Raw genomic sequence first — 17,478 nt, 5'->3', positions numbered from 1 at the left:
CCTTGGAATAGTTTGCTTGGAATGGGCTCCATCCACTTGAAGTGGGAAATTAAGAAAACAACAGAATAATAGCATAAGTAGTAATAGTAAAAATTATAATAATAGTAAGAAAAATAACAATAGCTCATAGAATGAAATTCTGTATTAACCAAGGCTGAGGAGAATTTAAGCAGCCTCGCTGAAGTTAAAGTTAGAAGAGGATATTAACTGTCTCTCCCAAGAAACAATAACCATATCTATCCTCCACATATTTTGTAGGCTCTGTAAACTCCTGTTTCTTTCTTCCCCCCACAACTGCAAGGTCACAAGACAGATAAGCACAAGCTGCAAACCAAGTTCTCACAGAGATGTAAGCCACGTTGCAAAAGTGTCACAGCAGCCTTTAGTTCTCGCTTCTGTAAGCCTGCTTCACATAGTTCCTGCCTCAAAATGCTTAAAAGGGACTCGTTTTCTTTGTTCTGGGCTCAGCGTTTAGGACACATGTCCACTGGGCCGGTGTACACCTTAAAATAAACACCCTCCTGCACTCCATCCGGTATCTCTGGTTCCTTAAATCCCGCTTCACACTGAGGTGTGGCTTAGAGAGCCACAACTGCCACAGGCTTGAGAGGGTGTAGCAATCACTGAGGTGGGGCCGGTGCAGGGTGTGGGTACAGTGTCTGTGTGAGTCAGTCAGGGAACGCCTGTGTAGGAGGTCACATGGGGAAGGGCAGCTGGACCTCCAGAAAGCACGCCTCATGGCCGCAGCCCGGAACACCTGTGTAGGAGGTAAGGACAGCTAGACCTCCAGACAGCACACCCCATGGCTGCGGCCTGGAACACCTGTGTAGGAGGTCACATGGTTAGGACAGCTGGACCTCCAGACAGCATGCCGCAAGGCTGTAGCCCGGGACAGCTGTGTAGGAGGTAAGGACAACTGGACCTCCAGACAGCACACCCCATGGCCATGTCCCCGCCCCTGGGGAGAAGTTTTTCTCAGAGCTGGATTGGCCTGACGGACCCTGTGTCAAGCAAGTACGGAATGACCCCTTAGGCGATGAGGCCTGTCTGGATAGCTTTGTTTTCAGGGGCATCACTTTGTTAAGACTTGAGGATCTAAGGATCTTGGTGAAAAATGAGAAGAATATCAAACACATAGTGTGACAGCCCCTGCTGTGGACAGGAGGGGAAAGCTTGGGCAGTGTGAACAGACGGGGACAGTTATGAGAGTGACCATGCCAGAGCAGGGCAATGGGCAGCATTCGCGGTTGGGGACAGCGAGTGAATGTGCCAATAGGTGAATGTGCCATCAGAAGCAGAAGCTAGTGAGGAAAGGGACCATGTCCTTCTTCTGCATCCAGGATCTAGCAGTATCCAGAACACAGGAAGTATTCAAGAAGAGTTGATTGAATCTGTAAACAAACGAGTGCATAAGAGAATGACAGGAATGTACATGCACAGCAGGACCGGCCTGCAGGGTCCCGTGCACTAAGCTGGCTTGTGACCATGGCAATCGCTGGCCACATGTGCCATTCCAGAGAGCCCTAGGGCTGGGAACATCTTTGGGAGTCCAGTCTACCTGCTCCTAAGACTTCACCAAGGGAGCTGCCATCCTAACCATTAAAACACAGCACAATTTTTTTTCTTTCTTTTTTTTCTTTATTATACTTTAAGTTCTAAGGTACATGTTCACAACGTGTAGGTTGGTTACATAGGTATACATGTGCTATGTTGGCTTGCTGCACCCATCAACCTGTCATTTACATTAGGTATTTCTCCTAACGTTATCCCTCCCCTAGCCCCCCGCCCCCGGACAGGCCCCGGTGTGGACGTTCCCTGCCCTGTGTCCATGTGTTCTCATTGTTCAATTCCCACCTATGAGTGAGAACATGCAGTAAAACACAGCACAATTTAAATGCGGATTTATTGACGCTCTCCAATAAACTATTCTGTGACCTTCTGTGGAAAACTATTCTAGGATCTAAAATGCCATATAATCAAGGCAATTCTTAAAATCTGACTCAAATCTCCCATTTTGATAAACATGTTTTTCTTCTGACTGACACAGGACAGTTGCTCGCTGATATTCACCACCCCTCAGCCTCTCTTGGTCTGGAGATGATGAGGAAGTTGGCCTTTCCTTCTAAGCTGTGAAGCATGGCTGTGAGAATTCCTTAGTTTCCCTCCATGGTGTTTGTAATTGCACCTGCTCCTTTGGGGAACACTGTCTCTTGGGGACAGCTCTCTCCCCAGTTCCAGCAGGTTTCCTGGCTAACTACTCCACTGCTCTTCATCTGTCACATTTTGACGCTCTCTGTGTTGAAGACTTCCCAATGGACTCATTAAATTTCCCGTTCAAAGCTCTTCATTTATCACTATCATGGTAGCAAGCCAACCAAAGAGAGACCCATTCACTTTGTCTCTGATCTTCCGAGTGTACCAGCAAAGATTCCGGCTTTGAATTCTTAATGTTGCCTAATGCTGCAGTCTTTCTTGGGAAAATTTCCATGGCACTTGTTTCCAAAGGAAAACGTGATGATGCACCAAATTCACATGCCCTCCCTCCCCTTGCAGATCAACCAGCAAAGGCACCCTGAGGCAGCTTCAACTCCAAGTGCATGTGCCAAGAACAAGGAAGGCCGCCTCGGCTGCCTCAAAGTCTGTGTGCTTCCAGGAAATGTCTCTAATAGAAATACCATATCAGGAAATATGTGGACATTCCTAAACCAGACAACGAATCACATTCTAGGTCAGCAGAAACAAAACCTCCCATAAACAGACAAACACATGGTGAGGGCAGGACTTCATGAAAAGATCAAAGAAAAGAAACATGGATGGCCGGGCAGAGTGGCTCATGCTTATAATCCCAGCACTTTGGGAGGCCGAGGTGGGTGGATCACTTGAGGTCAGGAGTTCAAGACCAGCTTGGCCAAAATGGTGAAACCCCATCTCTGCTAAAAACACAAAAATTAGCCAGGTATGGTGGCACGCACCTGTAGTCCCAGCTACTTGGGAGGCTGAGGCAGGAAAATTGCTTGAACCCAGGAGGTGGAGGTTGGAGTGAGCAGAGATCGCAACATTGCACTCCAGCCTGGGTGACAGAGGGAGATTCCAGTTAAAAAAAAAAAGAAAGAAACATGGAGGAAATCTCAGTTCAGGCAGATTCATCTGAAGAGGACACAATGAGGAAAGAAGTGGTACAGAGAAATACGTTGAAACAGCATATGTTTTGAATGTTTATGTTTCCCGACTGACCACTCCAGTTTGGAGGAAGAGGAAGCAAAGGAGAGACACTGTGTTAACATTTTACGTAGGATTTCTCATTTAATCCTATTCAATCTGGCCAAGTCTATTTCCTAGATCACATCCTGGGTCCTCAGCAAACGTTTGGAAGCAATCTTGTCATTCGTCATAAACTCCAGCCCCAGACCAGCATCATCACAGAAGTGGCTTCTGGCAGCCTGGGGGCCTCCTCCCACCCACTCCACTAACAACACACAGGCCACTCCCCCTGCAGTCATTACTACCGGAGAAATGTTCTATGGGTCTCACAACACTTACTCTAAAAGGTAAGAGCTAATTGGCAACCACATCGAGGCACTGGGAAAAGATGCCCTCACCCACCCCTGGTTCCCTGGGTCATCACCTGTGATACAGGGGCTCCAGACCCAAAGGCAGCACTGAAATCAGTCAGCACAGGAGGCTACATGTTCCCAAAGCTCTTTGCAAACTTCAACTGCAGCTGTGTTCTCTGCTCCCAAAGGAGAATTACTCACTTCAATCTGACTCATTATAATTAGAGTAGGTTGACTTTAGGGAGCAATATTTACTTTTTAAAATAAAATGGCAATGAGGGGTGTGTTGCTTGGCATCACTTAACAGGTTAGGGCTTGCAAGGCCTGCTCTTGAGTTGTGAATTTTCTGTGCAGACGGAGCAGGTGTAGGGAGTACCTGTCATGAGGTGGTGGCTCTGGGGTCAGGCTTTCCCCATGAGAACAACCAAGACAGCATATGATCCCCTAAAACAGGGGTCAGCAAACTATAACCCATAGGCCAAGCCACCTGTGTTGGGAAGTATAGCTTTATTGGAACACAGCCATGCCCATCTTGTCTATACTGTCTGCAGCTGCTTCCATGCTGCAGTAAGGGAGATGAGTCACTGTGCTAGAAACTATCTGTCTGCAAAGACTGAAACATGTGCTATCTGAGCTTCTGCAGAAGAAGGCGGCCCCTGCTCCAGCACATAGGGTATTCACTCAACAACGAGCTATATTGCGTCTTAAGCTCAGTACATGCATGTATCATAACGCTCTTAAAGGCCAAATGGATTTAAAAACTCAAAAGTTCCACAAGCATATAGCACCTTTGGTACTAAACTCAAGTATTAACAGTTATTACTTACCTGAACATTCATTTCTTTGAAGCAGAAAGGAAGTCAAATTTCTGTCATCTCTAGTACTGTCCTAGAACATATTCATAGATGCTGGCTATTTGCCACCATCCAATTCTTCATGCTGAAGTGGTTTGAAACCACAAAAATATATTAACTAATGAATTAATCAATCTGTTTGTGCTTTCATCTTTTACCTCAACAAATGTGTACTGGGCACCAGACACTGTGCTGGGTGTGTTAGAATACGAAGATGAAACAGTCTCACTGTGTGGACTCAGGGTACCTGTATTAGTTTGTTCTCATGCTGCTATGAAGAAATATTTGAGACTGAGTAATTTATACAAGAAAGAGGTTTAATTGACTCACAATTCTGCATTGCTGGGGAGGCCTCAGGAGACTTACAATCATGGCAGAAGGCACCTCTTCACAGGGCAGCAGGAGACAGAGTGAGTGTCGAGCGAAGGGGGAAACCATCAGATCTCGTGAGAACTCACTATCACTAGAACAGCATGGGGGAAACTGCCCCCATGATTCAATTATCTCCATCTGGTCCCACCATTGACACATGGGGATTATAATAATTCAAAGGTGAGATTTGTGTGGGGACACAGAGCCACACCATATCACCACCTAACCAAGGAGAGAGACATGTCTACAGGCAACAAGAGATCATGTGTGCTGGGAGATTGCACGGTGAAACCTGAAGCCCCAAGATGGCTAGCTACCATTGTGTGTGTGTGTGTGTGTGTGTGTGCACGTGTGTGTGTGCATGTGTGTGTTGGGGGAGGTGTCAGGAAGCCTTCTCTGAGAAGTTGTCATTTACTTTGTTTTGTTGCTACTTATTCTGTAAGAGGTTAAACAAGATAACTTCTATAATCACTTATCCCCTCCTCATCTCCAACGGAGCATGACATGAGTGAAGGTCAGTTGTTCAAGAGGACAATTATAGACTTAATTCTAAAGTGTGTGCATGCACACGCACACACACACACACACACACATGCATGCACAGCAACTCCTTTTACATTTGTGGGTTAAATTTCCTTTATGTTACACGCTGTTCCCAGAGGCAGGACGACAAGTACCAACTCTACTACGGGACCCAGTTTATTTGCATGTGCAGACAATGAGGCAGGAGTCCACACACTGAGTTACAGCCGCTGGGTGATAAGAAGCGAGGCCGCAGGTATGGTGGAAAGAGACCTTGACATGTGGTCACATTATGATGGTCTTCTCCTGACTACTATAAAAAGGCTGGACAATGATCACTCAGTAAGGTTACACATTCCCATCCTTCTCCCTGAAGTGGGGTGATGAGGCCAGGTGCAGAGCTGTGGGTACTGGCTTGTAATGGATCCGCAGCAGGCAGGGAGAGCTCTCTATGGAGGTGTAATGGCCACTTTCACAGATGATTTGATGGATATTGAAAATCTCTTCAATCACAGACTTTCAGAGGGTTTTAAAGTCAACTATTAGAGATTCAGTTGCGCATCAATCCTGAAAACTTAGATCTTCTACAATCTCTTATCAAATTGCATTTCTTCCCTGTGTAAGAGTTAATGCCTTTGAGAAAAGACAAATTTTGTCTCTTTGTTGTGACTGAACTGATGGATTGGTGTTCCTTGGTCAAGGTCAGCTCTCAGCTGCCTCACTTCCTCCTGTCACCCTGTGATTTTGATCAGTTACATATGCTTTTCAAAACCTGTGTTATCAGTTTTAGCATTAGAGACATGTTAATAATAGCTAAAATATTAATAGTTTCACCGCCTCTATCTTCTTGTTTTTTCAAACCAATTCAAGGCAGTGGAATTAATATATAACCAAGAAAATGCGATTGTACTATGGGGAGAAATAAGACTATTTTCATTTGTAAGATAGATGACAGCCTATCCGATACAATTCTGTGGGAGCTTTTAGATACGATCATTTTTTGTGCTATTTTAGGAAAAAGGAGCTTTACAAATGCAGGCTTAGGTAATCAGCTTAAAGAGGCAGAAGAAAATGGTGACTTGAAAACAGCAACCATGTCATCTGACCTTCAAACCTGAGGGACTTTCTGCACGTGGCAATACAATGTCTTAAAAAATGTTACCCAGAATGGACAAATATAACCAAGTTTTAGTCAAATGCAAGGCTAGAGTTGGAACAAACCTGAAGGATCGTATTATCCAAATTCTTCACTACATGGCTGGGCTGCTGCCTACAGCCTGACAGCGGGAGGTGCCGTCCAAGGCCAGCTCAGCAGTGAGAACCAGGGTGGGAGCCCTCATCTTAGAAATAGTGTTCAGGGCCTTTTTCTCTGCACTGTCCTTCCCATTCACAGAAACCCAGCAGTTTTGCCAATTTGAGAAGGAATCCATGAAGATAGCTGATAGAAACCGAGAGGGCTGCAATGGCCACGGGGGATTTTGCATGTTGACGGGACTGGCCTGGCTCCATCAGGGCCAGCAAATCTACTTGCTTTAAAAACCCTCCGCAGAGGCTGGGCACAGTAGCTCAGGCCTGTAATGCCAGCACTTTGGGAGGCTGAGGCGGGTGGATTGCCTGAGGTCAGGAGTTTGAGACCAGCCTGGCCAACATAGTGAAACCCTGTCTCTACTAAATATACAAAAATTAGTCAGGTGTGGTGGAGTATGCCTGTGATCCCAGCTACTGGGGAGGCTGAGGCAGGAGAATCGCTTGAACACGGGAGGTGGAGGTTGCAGTGAGCTGAGATCGTGCCATTGCACCCCAGCCTGGGCAACGAGAGCAAAACTCCATCTCAAAAGAAACAAACAAACAAAAAACAAAAAAAACCCTCCACAGGAAGAAGTCTGAGTTCCCAGAGCATCTTTAGATGACAAAATCATTCGGATCATTCTCATCTGCAGTCCTTTTAATGAAGTTGATCTCTTTGAGCTCATGATTCATCTGGAGTCCATAGACACAGCTACAGTTAGGCACCACTTTAACCATGTCAGATGTAGGAACCAAGCACATGCTGTTCCAATTTTAGGAGAATTTGCTATCTAAAAAGAAATGACCCTTTTACATACTCAGACACCCTGGTGTACTTCTCCAGATTTTAATTTACACACACACACACACACACACACACACAACACCATGTACAGGCTGAGTACAGTGAGATCCATTCAGCTTAGAAAACAGAAACTTCCTCAAAACCCAAGTATAGTTACTGAACTTGATTGGCTTACCAGCTGTTGGCCTTTAGGGCCCCATCCTGCATACTGAAGTTTTGCATTGCTGACTTCTGGTGGGTCCAGACTTTGAGGATCCCTGAAAATTGAACAAACAAACAAAAACAAAGCAAAATGTTGGGAACCAAGAATTTAAGCTGCTGCAATTTTATCCCCTACCTATAACTTAACTCCTTTCTCCTTCCATGGTATCCATTTCAAGAGCTTGTCTCTTGTGTTACTAAGTAATATGTCTCATTTAGTCTCTATTAGGTTTCTTCAGATGTATATAATTTATATGAAGCTGAAATAGGTCCACCATTGCTTAACCCAAATAGTAAATACTCATTAAGAGAGGACATGCAGTGAGGTCTTTGGATCAACTTCTTAAATCTCCAGAACAGTCAAAGTTAAAAATTAAAATGCAGAACCATGCAGTGATCTAACTCCACAATTTGTATCTCCATCTTTGGTTCTCCTAGAAAATAATTTTTTTCTAGGTATAACGCAGGTCATTATGACCTTACAAACCTGGTGGTATCAGGTTTTGTGTTGGTTTGTGTTGATAGATACAAGTCGAGAGAGAGAGGGAGGAAGGGGATAAATTGAAAGATGTATTTCCTTTCAAACCTCCTTATATTTTTTATCCTTAATGTACTGATTAAATACCAATACCACAACAAAAACCTCTCTAAGTACTTAAAGGTTATAGTGAGTAAAGGTCATGGTGGGAAAAATGAAAAGCGCTAACATTTTATAAGTATTAAATATTTCAGTATATTTTGTAGCTACTGCTGTCTCCAACATGTAGAAAAGATTCATTTTCATGTTTCTTTTGGATGACACCCCTCCACGTGAAGAATGATATCTGTGTTCTGCTGAGTCTGCTGGGCTCTGTCAGGTAAGCGCCCTATCACTTAGCTATAATTTCTTATGTGGGGCCGGGTGCAGTGGCTCACACTTGTAATCCCAGCACTTTGGGAGGCCGAGGCGGTCGATCACGAGGTCAGGAGATCGAGACCATCCTGGCTAACACGGTGAAACCCCGTCCCTACTAAAAACATAAAAAATTAGTCGGGCGCAGTGGCAGGTGCCTGTAGTCCCAGCTACCTGGGAGGCTGAGGCAGGAGAATGGCGTGAACCCGGGAGGCGGAGCTTGCAGTGAGCGGAGATCATGCCACTGCACTCCAGCCTGGGTGACAGAGCGAAACTCTGTCTGGAAAAAAAAATGTGTATATACATATATACATATATACATATATATATATATATATAATATACACATAGCTGGGAATGCACCCACTCATCTGTAGAGAGAAATGGTTGAATGGCCTTTGGAAAGGGAGGATGCTGCACTTCAGGGGTTGCATGAACAAAGGAGATGAGGCAGGAAGGGAAGGAAGGTGAAGGGGCTAAGGACATGGCAGACTGGAATCAACAGAAACTACAAAAGCAACGGCTGAATAAAACTACCAGGAAAAACAAGGACTACACTTAGAGTAAAGACAGATGGGGGAGGCTAGAGAGTCCACAATGCCCCAGGTAGTTTTAGATGAAGTGTCTGGGTTTGGAGAAGCCAGGAAGCCTGAGGGTAGAGTGACGATGCCAATTCAGAGAAGACATTGCTGCTTAGAAACCAGCTGGGAAGGCAGCTGCCCAGTGATCGGAAGATGCAAGCGAGTCCTAATACTGCAGGTTCTGTTAATAGATGAGTTTTTAACATTGCATGGTTTTGTTTTGTTTTGTTTTGAGAAGGAGTCTTGCTCTATCGCTCAGGCTGGAGTGCAGTGGCAGACCTCGGCTCACTGCAACCTCTGCTTCCTAGGTTCAAGTGATTCTCCTGCCTCAGCCTCCCAAGTAGCTGGGATTATAGGCACCTGCCACGACGCCTGGCGAATTTTTGTATTTTTAGTAGAGACAGGGTTTCACCATGTTAGCCAGGCTGGAACTCCCGACCTCAGGGAATCCGTCCGCCTCAGCCTCCCCAAGTGCTGGAATTACAGGCGTGAGCCACTGTGCCCAGCCAACATTTGTATGCTATGATGTTTCAAAGTATTCTCATAAGCATAGGTTAATTCCTCTTGAACCCTGGTGTAGAGAAAAGCTTTGATGACTCAAAATTCAGGAGCCAGAAATTAAGATTAATAAGTTGGACTACATAAAAACATAAAACTTTTGCATGACAGATGCATCATAAACAAAAGACATCTTACAAACCAGGAGAAAAGTATTTACAACACATGGCTAATATCCCTAACATATAAAATACTTAGAAAAATGTGGTTATATAAAAAAAAGATAAAAATATGAGAAAAAGACATGAACAGACAATTCACAAAAAGACATAAAAATGGCCCTCAGACATATGAAAAGGTACTCAAATACATATGAAATTAAGGAAGTAGGAATTAAAATTAATTGAGATATCATTTCTCACCTATAAGACTTGGAAAAAGAAGAAAAAAGTATGACACATGGTGCTGGGGAGACTGTAGGGAAACAGGCACTCTCAGACTTGCTTGTCGGGAAGCAAACTGGTGCAATCATTTCAGAGAGACATCTGACAATACCTAATAAAGTACACACTTAACTTTCAGCCCAACACTTCCACTTCTAGACTCCTAGAGAATTCACCTCAAACAATGCACAAATACATGTGCACAAGTTTGTATTTATTGCAGTTTTATTTGTAGTTGCAAATATTGGAAGCAATATGTGGTTGAATAAATGATGGTACATCCTTCTTTTTTAAGGCTGAATAGTATTGAGCAGTGAGTAGAGTAGTAGTGGTTACCAGAGGCTGGGAGTGGGAGGGATTGGGGAGGTGCTGATAAAAAGATACAAAGTTTCAGTTAGACAGGAGGAATAAGTTTTTGAGATCTGTTGCAGAGTATGGTGATTATAGTTAATAAGAATGTAATGCATGTTTCAAAATAGATAAGAGAATAGATGTTAACTATTATACCACAAAGGAAAAAGATAAGTATATGAGGTGATAGAGATGTTAATTGGCTTGATTTAATAATTTCATAATGTATACATATAACAAAATATCATATTGTACCCTGTAAATATATACAATTATCATTTGTTAATTTATAAAAACCCCCAAAACTATACCCCCCCAATACAATGAAGTAGGGTGCAGGTGTAAAAGAGAATGAATAACTCTATAAACAGATATGGAGTGATTTCCATGTCAGAGTTAACAAAGCCCAAGAGTATGTGTTACAGTATGTATGTATGTATGTGTGTGTGTGTATATATATATATATACACACACACACACATATATGTATGTATATAGTATGATATAATTATATATCATAGAAGAAAGGGATATGAGAATATATATGAATCGAGTCTTTTGTGAAAAAGGAAATGTAGGAAGCAGAAACCAGGAACTAGATTGATTACCTATAGGGTATAGGTGGAAATGGGGTGGAAAGATGGGACTGCTGAGAGAAGGAAGATTCTCTGTAGTTCCGTGAGTAAATTTGTTTCTCCCAGGGGTTTGGATGATCAATTTTGAGACTGTGTGCATGCTAGAATTGGACAAATATGTAAATATATTGGAGATAATGAAAGCCAGGTTTTTCACTGTTGAAAAAAAACGTTATAAGGAAAAGGGGAACACTAAAATAAACTGTGAAGTTTGAAATCAGAGGTATCTGTATAAACTCATGGTTTTTAATCTCTATATATACAGATAGATCCAAAATATAGATATGTGTGTGTCCATGGGTTAGTATACATACATATATGTCCTGCGTCTGTCCACTGAGAAGGCCTAGAAACAATGACACCCCAGTAGCAATGAGCACAGTTAGCATCCAGATCTTGGTGTCTAAATCCCATCACCCAGTAAAAGAAAATAGGGCTTCTGGGAGGAGCAATTGTATCTGGGCTGGGGCAGGGAAAATACAGAATGAGTCAGGAATATTTTATGAAACCAGAAACCAATGGAATACTAAAAAAATAGGGGTTTATTGAGAGAACATGAAAGCTAACCTAAAGGAGTTTCTAATGACTCACACTAGAATAGTTTGATCAACAACAACAAAAATTAATGTTAGTACTGGATTAACCCATAGAATAAAATAAATACCCATGAGTCTTTACTGATATAAATAATTAAATAAATCAAATCACCAAATTTACAGTGGAAACCTGGCAGACAGCCACTTAAGCAAGTGACCAAGGCCAACATCACTGGAGCCCCTTGGATATAATGCAATGGGAAGGACAAATAATCATTTATGTGATATTTTTTACCCAAAATGCAGAACCTTACTCCAATCATGAGAAAACACTGGGAAAAACCCAAATTGAGGGACACTACAACATAACTGACCAGTCCTCCTCAAAAGTGCAAGGTCATGAAAGACAAGGAGAAATGGAGGAAATGTTATAGACTGGAGGGTGCTAAGAAGAAAGAACATCTAAAGGCAGCATGGGGTCCTGGGACACAGGTAGAAAATTGGTAGAAAAACTGGTAGAATTCAAATGAGGCCTGTAGATGAGTTAACAATATGGCACCCATGTTAATTTCCTATTCTTGATCATTATACCAAAGTTATAAAACATGCTATCACTAGGAGCGGTGACATGAGAAATATGGGAGATTTTTTTGCACTACTTTTGCAACTTTTCTGTGTCTACAATTATTCAAAATAAAAAGTTTTTTAAAAGAATTTCATAGCTTATATCTCATTGGCTTTAAAAATTATCCTAAATAGGAATGAAAAGTCAGATAATTGCCCTCCCAACATACTGTGATCTTGATTTTAAAAACTGAAAAAAAAAAAAAAAAAGAATTCCATATGGAGCACAGCACAGGTCCTCAATATGTGCCTATGAACAAACAAATAAATTAGTAAATAAAGGTAGGTTCGAGACGTGGCTCTCAGCAAAGATCCTTTTGCAAGTTTACAGACAAGCCTAACAAATTCACTTGACCTGTGTTTATTTGCAATTTTCTAAGCACAGAGGGCAGAGTGGGACATCAGAAAGACTTAAACTCCATTGCCTTACTTAATATTGAAATTCAGTTTGTTAGATTATGATTTGCAGTAGGTATCTAAGATATTCAGAAACAGCAGGGGATTAACTTTTCTTTGATACGACAAATGTAAATTCCCATAAATACTAACTGGAAATAATATGCAGTGCCTTGCAAGACTGCATGAACACTAGGGCCAACACGCCCTGGTGATTCACCATGATCGCGTGAACACTAGGGCCAACACGCCATGGTGATTCACAATGACTTTATGAACACTAGTGCCAATATGCCATGGTGATTCACCATGACTATATGAACACTACGGCCAACACGCCATGGTGATTCACCATGACTATATGAACACTACGGCCAATACGCCATGGTGATTCACCATGACTATATGAACATTACGGTCAATACGCCATGGTGATTCATCATGACTATATGAATACTAGCGCCAATATGCCATGGTGATTCACCTTGACTACATGAACACTACGGCCAATACAACATGGTGATTCACCATGACTATATGAACACTACGCCCAATACGCCATGGTGATTCACCATGACTATATGAACACTACAGCCAATACGCCATGGTGATTCATCATGACTATATGAACACTACGGCCGATATGCCATGGTGATTCACCATGACTATATGAACACTACGGCTGATACGCCATGGTGATTCACCATGACTATATGAACACTAGCGCCAATATGCCATGGTGATTCACCATGACTGCGTGAACACTAGGGCCAACACGCCATGGTGATTCACCATGACTATATGAACACTAGCGCCAATACGCCATGGTGATTCACCATGACTTCATGAACACTATGGCCAATACACCATGGTGATTCACCCTGACTATATGAACACTACGGCCAATACGCCATGGTGATTCACCATGACTATATGAATACTAGCGCCAATACGCCATGGTGATTCACCGTGACTATATGAATACTAGCGCCAATATGCCATGGTGATTCACCATGACTATATGAATACAACGGCCAATACGCCATGGTGATTCACCATGACTATATGAACACTACGGCCAATACGCCATGGTGATTCACCATGACTATATGAATACTACGGCCAATACGCCACGGTGATTCACCATGACTATATGAACACTAGTGCCAATACACCATGGTGATTCACCATGACTATATGAACACTACGGCCAATATGCCATGGTGATTCACCATGACTGCGTGAACACTAGGGCCAATACGCCATGGTGATTCACCATGACTATATGAACACTACGGCCAATACGCCATGGTGATTCACCATGACTGCGTGAACACTAGAGCCAATACGCCATGGTGATTCACCATGACTATATGAACACTACGGCCAATACGCCATGGTGATTCACCATCACTGCGTGAACACTAGGGCCAATATGCCATGGTGATTCACTAATTCCACTTTTATTACCTGGCTCACCTGTGCTCAAGGAGTCCTTTACTTCTTCCATAAGCTAAGATGCATTTCCCTTCCCTCACCACCAACACGTTACAGGAGTTTCCATAGATCCACACCAGGAATCAAAAGTTTGCATCCTAGTCCCAACCTTATGACGTGTGGATCACACGGCCTTCAGCAACTCTCTGCGTCTTATTTTCTCCTATGGGGACAATAGCTACCCTTGTCCTACAGAATGGTCATGAAAATCAAGAGAAACAATGGCTATTAATTTATAAACTCTACCATAGTCCAAAGAGGTAATTGTTTTCTTTTTGCTAGCTAGGGACTCTCTCAACCTCTCAATCTTTCTCAGTCTCTATAAGTTAAACAAGTGACTCCAAGATGCCAGAAGTGAGTCGTGGCAATCTGTCTTCAAAAACACCAGGATGTCCCTCGTGGGGAGGAAGCTGTGAAGTGGTGGAGATAATTCCAAGAAGGTGTAAATTTAATTCTGAACTCTGCCACTAGAAGCAAAGGGCTTGAGGCAATAGAGTAACTGGATCCAAGTTTGTTTCCTGTGTATAAAATGAGAATAATCATGTTTGCCTCATAGGGTTGGACTCAATAATCTATTGTATGTGAAAATAGGTAGCACAGAGCTTCCTAGCAGATATTCCATAAATGCTGGTTTATTCATTGATAAACTGGTAAATAATTTGACCATGCAATATAATACACACAACGTATATATGTGAATGTGTAGATGTATATGTGTGTTCCCTTAACCCTTCACTTAATTAGAACGGATCAATGGTTGAATATTGATAAAATGTTATTACAACAACTATCTATATGTAATTTCTTTTAAAGGCCCAGTAATATGTCAGATATTGGGACAAGTTTACTCTATGGAACTCTGTAGCCAAAACAAATGGGCTCAATCCCTGTGTCAGGTGGGAAACTGGGTTTAGGGTCTCAATCCTCAATCATATTCTCCACATCTGTTCCTATGAAAGGAACCTATATTTTTGCATTGGAATTTGATTTCTTGCAGGGTATCAGATTCTTTTCCTTTCAAGTTAAAAGAGGATTTGAGAGTGACTTTTCCAACTTCTTCTCCACTGTGGGAATTCCCTTTTGGATGAGCCACTTGGTGGTCATTCATCCTCTGCTCCAATCCCCTACTGAATGGCTTTCCTCACACAACTCCTTCTCTGCCCAGACTAGCGAATGCCCAACTTGGTTTTATGCCGAATCTACCTCCTCCACATCAACACCTTGACCTTTGAGAATGACCTTTGGGAATGACAAATGCAATGTCTCCAACCTCAGCTGACGGCTAACCATTCCCATCATCACAACCACCCAGAGTGTGAGACACGTCTGTCCTCAATGCCAATTCCAATCTTTCCTGCTCTCCTTACATCTCTCTTGTACCTACTGCCCCCTTACTCTAAAGGGACAAGGAGGTGTGGGGCAGACAGAGGAGCACTGAAGGCTTTCCCTCCCACACCCGCTCCCTCTCCCTTTTGCCTACAGGGCTTCCCTCTCCATCAGCCTCACTCTCAGCCTTTGCCTCTGGGAGGCTCCAGCTTGGCCCAGGGTCCCTGCTTCCCTGCAGAAGGCTTCCTCCCGGACACACTGAAGTACCTGGTGCTCCTCCCTCCTCTCAGTCTCCAATGACCAGGCATCCCCTTTCCGTCTCGGCCAGCGCTTCCTCCTGTACCTCCTTTTTTGTTCCATGCTAGAACTATCAAATACTTTCCATTTACCTTCCTGGTAAACTTTTCTTATTTATTACTATTTTTAATTAATAAGCTTTATATTTTTAGAGCAGTTTCATGTTTAGAGAAAAACTGAACAGAACTACAGAGAGTTCCCATATCCTTCTTCTTCCCCTGCCCTCAGTTTTCCAAATTACAAACATCTTGCATTAGTGTGGTGCATGTGGTATAATTGATAAACCAATATTGAAACATTATTAACTAAGTCCCACAGCTGACATTAGGGTTCACCCTTTGCCTGTGTGTTCTGTGAGTTGTGACAAATCCATCTGTCTTGCACCTGCCATTGCAGGATCATACAGACGTCTTTTGGGTCTCTAAACCTCTGTGTGCTCGGCCTATTCATCCTTCCCACCCCAACAAACCCTGGCAAGCACAGATCTGCTTAAGGCCCCCATAAGTCTGCCTTTTCCTGAATGTCACATAGTTGGAATCATACAAAGTGTAGCTTTTCAGGTTGGCGTCTTTCACTGAGGAATGTGCGCTTTTGGCTCCAAGTTTTTCCATGGAGGAGAGACTTTTATGCTGCCTCAGCCTCTCGGATTTTGCTCCACCAGTCTCTTTCCTTTCCCTAAGGCTGTTCTCCCAAAGGAAATGCAGACAACTAGGACCTCCTCCTACACAGTTTCTCCACCCACCTCTGGGCACCTCCTCCCACACAGTTTCTCCACCCATCTCTGGGCACCTCCTCCCACGCAGCCTTTCCACCCACCCATGGGCACCTCCTCCCACGCAGCCTCTCCACCCATCTCTGGGCACCTCCTCCCACGCAGCCTCTCCACCCACCCATGGGCACCTCCTCCCACGCAGCCTCTCCACCCACCCATGGGCACCTCCTCCCACGCAGCCTCTCCACCCATCTCTGGGCACCTCCTCCCACACAGCCTCTCCACCCAGCCATGGGCACCTCCTCCCACACAGCCTCTCCACCCATCTCTGGGCACCTCCTCCCACGCAGCCTCTCCACCCACCCATGGGCACCTCCTCCCACGCAGCCTCTCCACCCATCTCTGGGCACCTCCTCCCACGCAGCCTCTCCACCCACCCATGGGCACCTCCTCCCACGCAGCCTCTCCACCCACCCATGGGCACCTCCTCCCACGCAGCCTCTCCACCCACCCATGGGCACCTCCTCCCACGCAGCCTCTCCACCCACCCATGGGCACCTCCTCCCACGCAGCCTCTCCACCCATCTCTGGGCACCTCCTCCCACGCAGCCTCTCCACCCACCCATGGGCACCTCCTCCCACGCAGCCTCTCCACCCACCCATGGGCACCTCCTCCCACGCAGCCTCTCACCCACCCATGGGCACCTCCTCCCACGCAGCCTCTCCACCCACCCATGGGCACCTCCTCCCATGCAGCCTCTCCACCCATCACTGGGCACCTCCTGCCACGCAGCCTCTCCACCCACCCATGGGCACCTCCTCCCACACAGCCTCTCCACCCACCCATGGGCACCTCCTCCCACGCAGCCTCTCCACCCATCTCTGGGCACCTCCTCCCACGCAGCCTCTCCACCCACCCATGGGCACCTCCTCCCACGCAGCCTCTCCACCCACCCATGGGCACCTCCTGCCACGCAGCCTCTCCACCCACCCATGGGCACCTCCTCCCACGCAGCCTCTCCACCCACCCATGGGCACCTCCTCCCACGCAGCCTCTCACCCACCCATGGGCACCTCCTCCCACGCAGCCTCTCC

The 17,478-nt window shown here is 44.5% G+C and overlaps 1 protein-coding gene across 4 annotated transcripts in view; it reads right to left on the bottom strand.

The window, feature by feature from the left end:
- Positions 1-17,478, bottom strand: part of DPP6 (dipeptidyl peptidase like 6) — a 998,429-nt gene that overhangs the window by 224,537 nt on the left and 756,414 nt on the right. For all 4 annotated transcript variants that reach the window (XM_034965319.2, XM_034965317.3, XM_034965320.2 and 1 more), the window contains exon 7: positions 7,570-7,651. In XM_034965319.2, the coding sequence (XP_034821210.1) occupies positions 7,570-7,651 (82 nt within the window). The remainder of the gene's footprint in view (positions 1-7,569; positions 7,652-17,478) is intronic.

This window comes from Pan paniscus, chromosome 6, assembly GCF_029289425.2.
Source record: "Pan paniscus chromosome 6, NHGRI_mPanPan1-v2.0_pri, whole genome shotgun sequence".
Lineage (NCBI taxonomy): Eukaryota > Metazoa > Chordata > Mammalia > Primates > Hominidae > Pan > Pan paniscus.
This window is presented reverse-complemented; position numbering and strand designations above follow the sequence as displayed.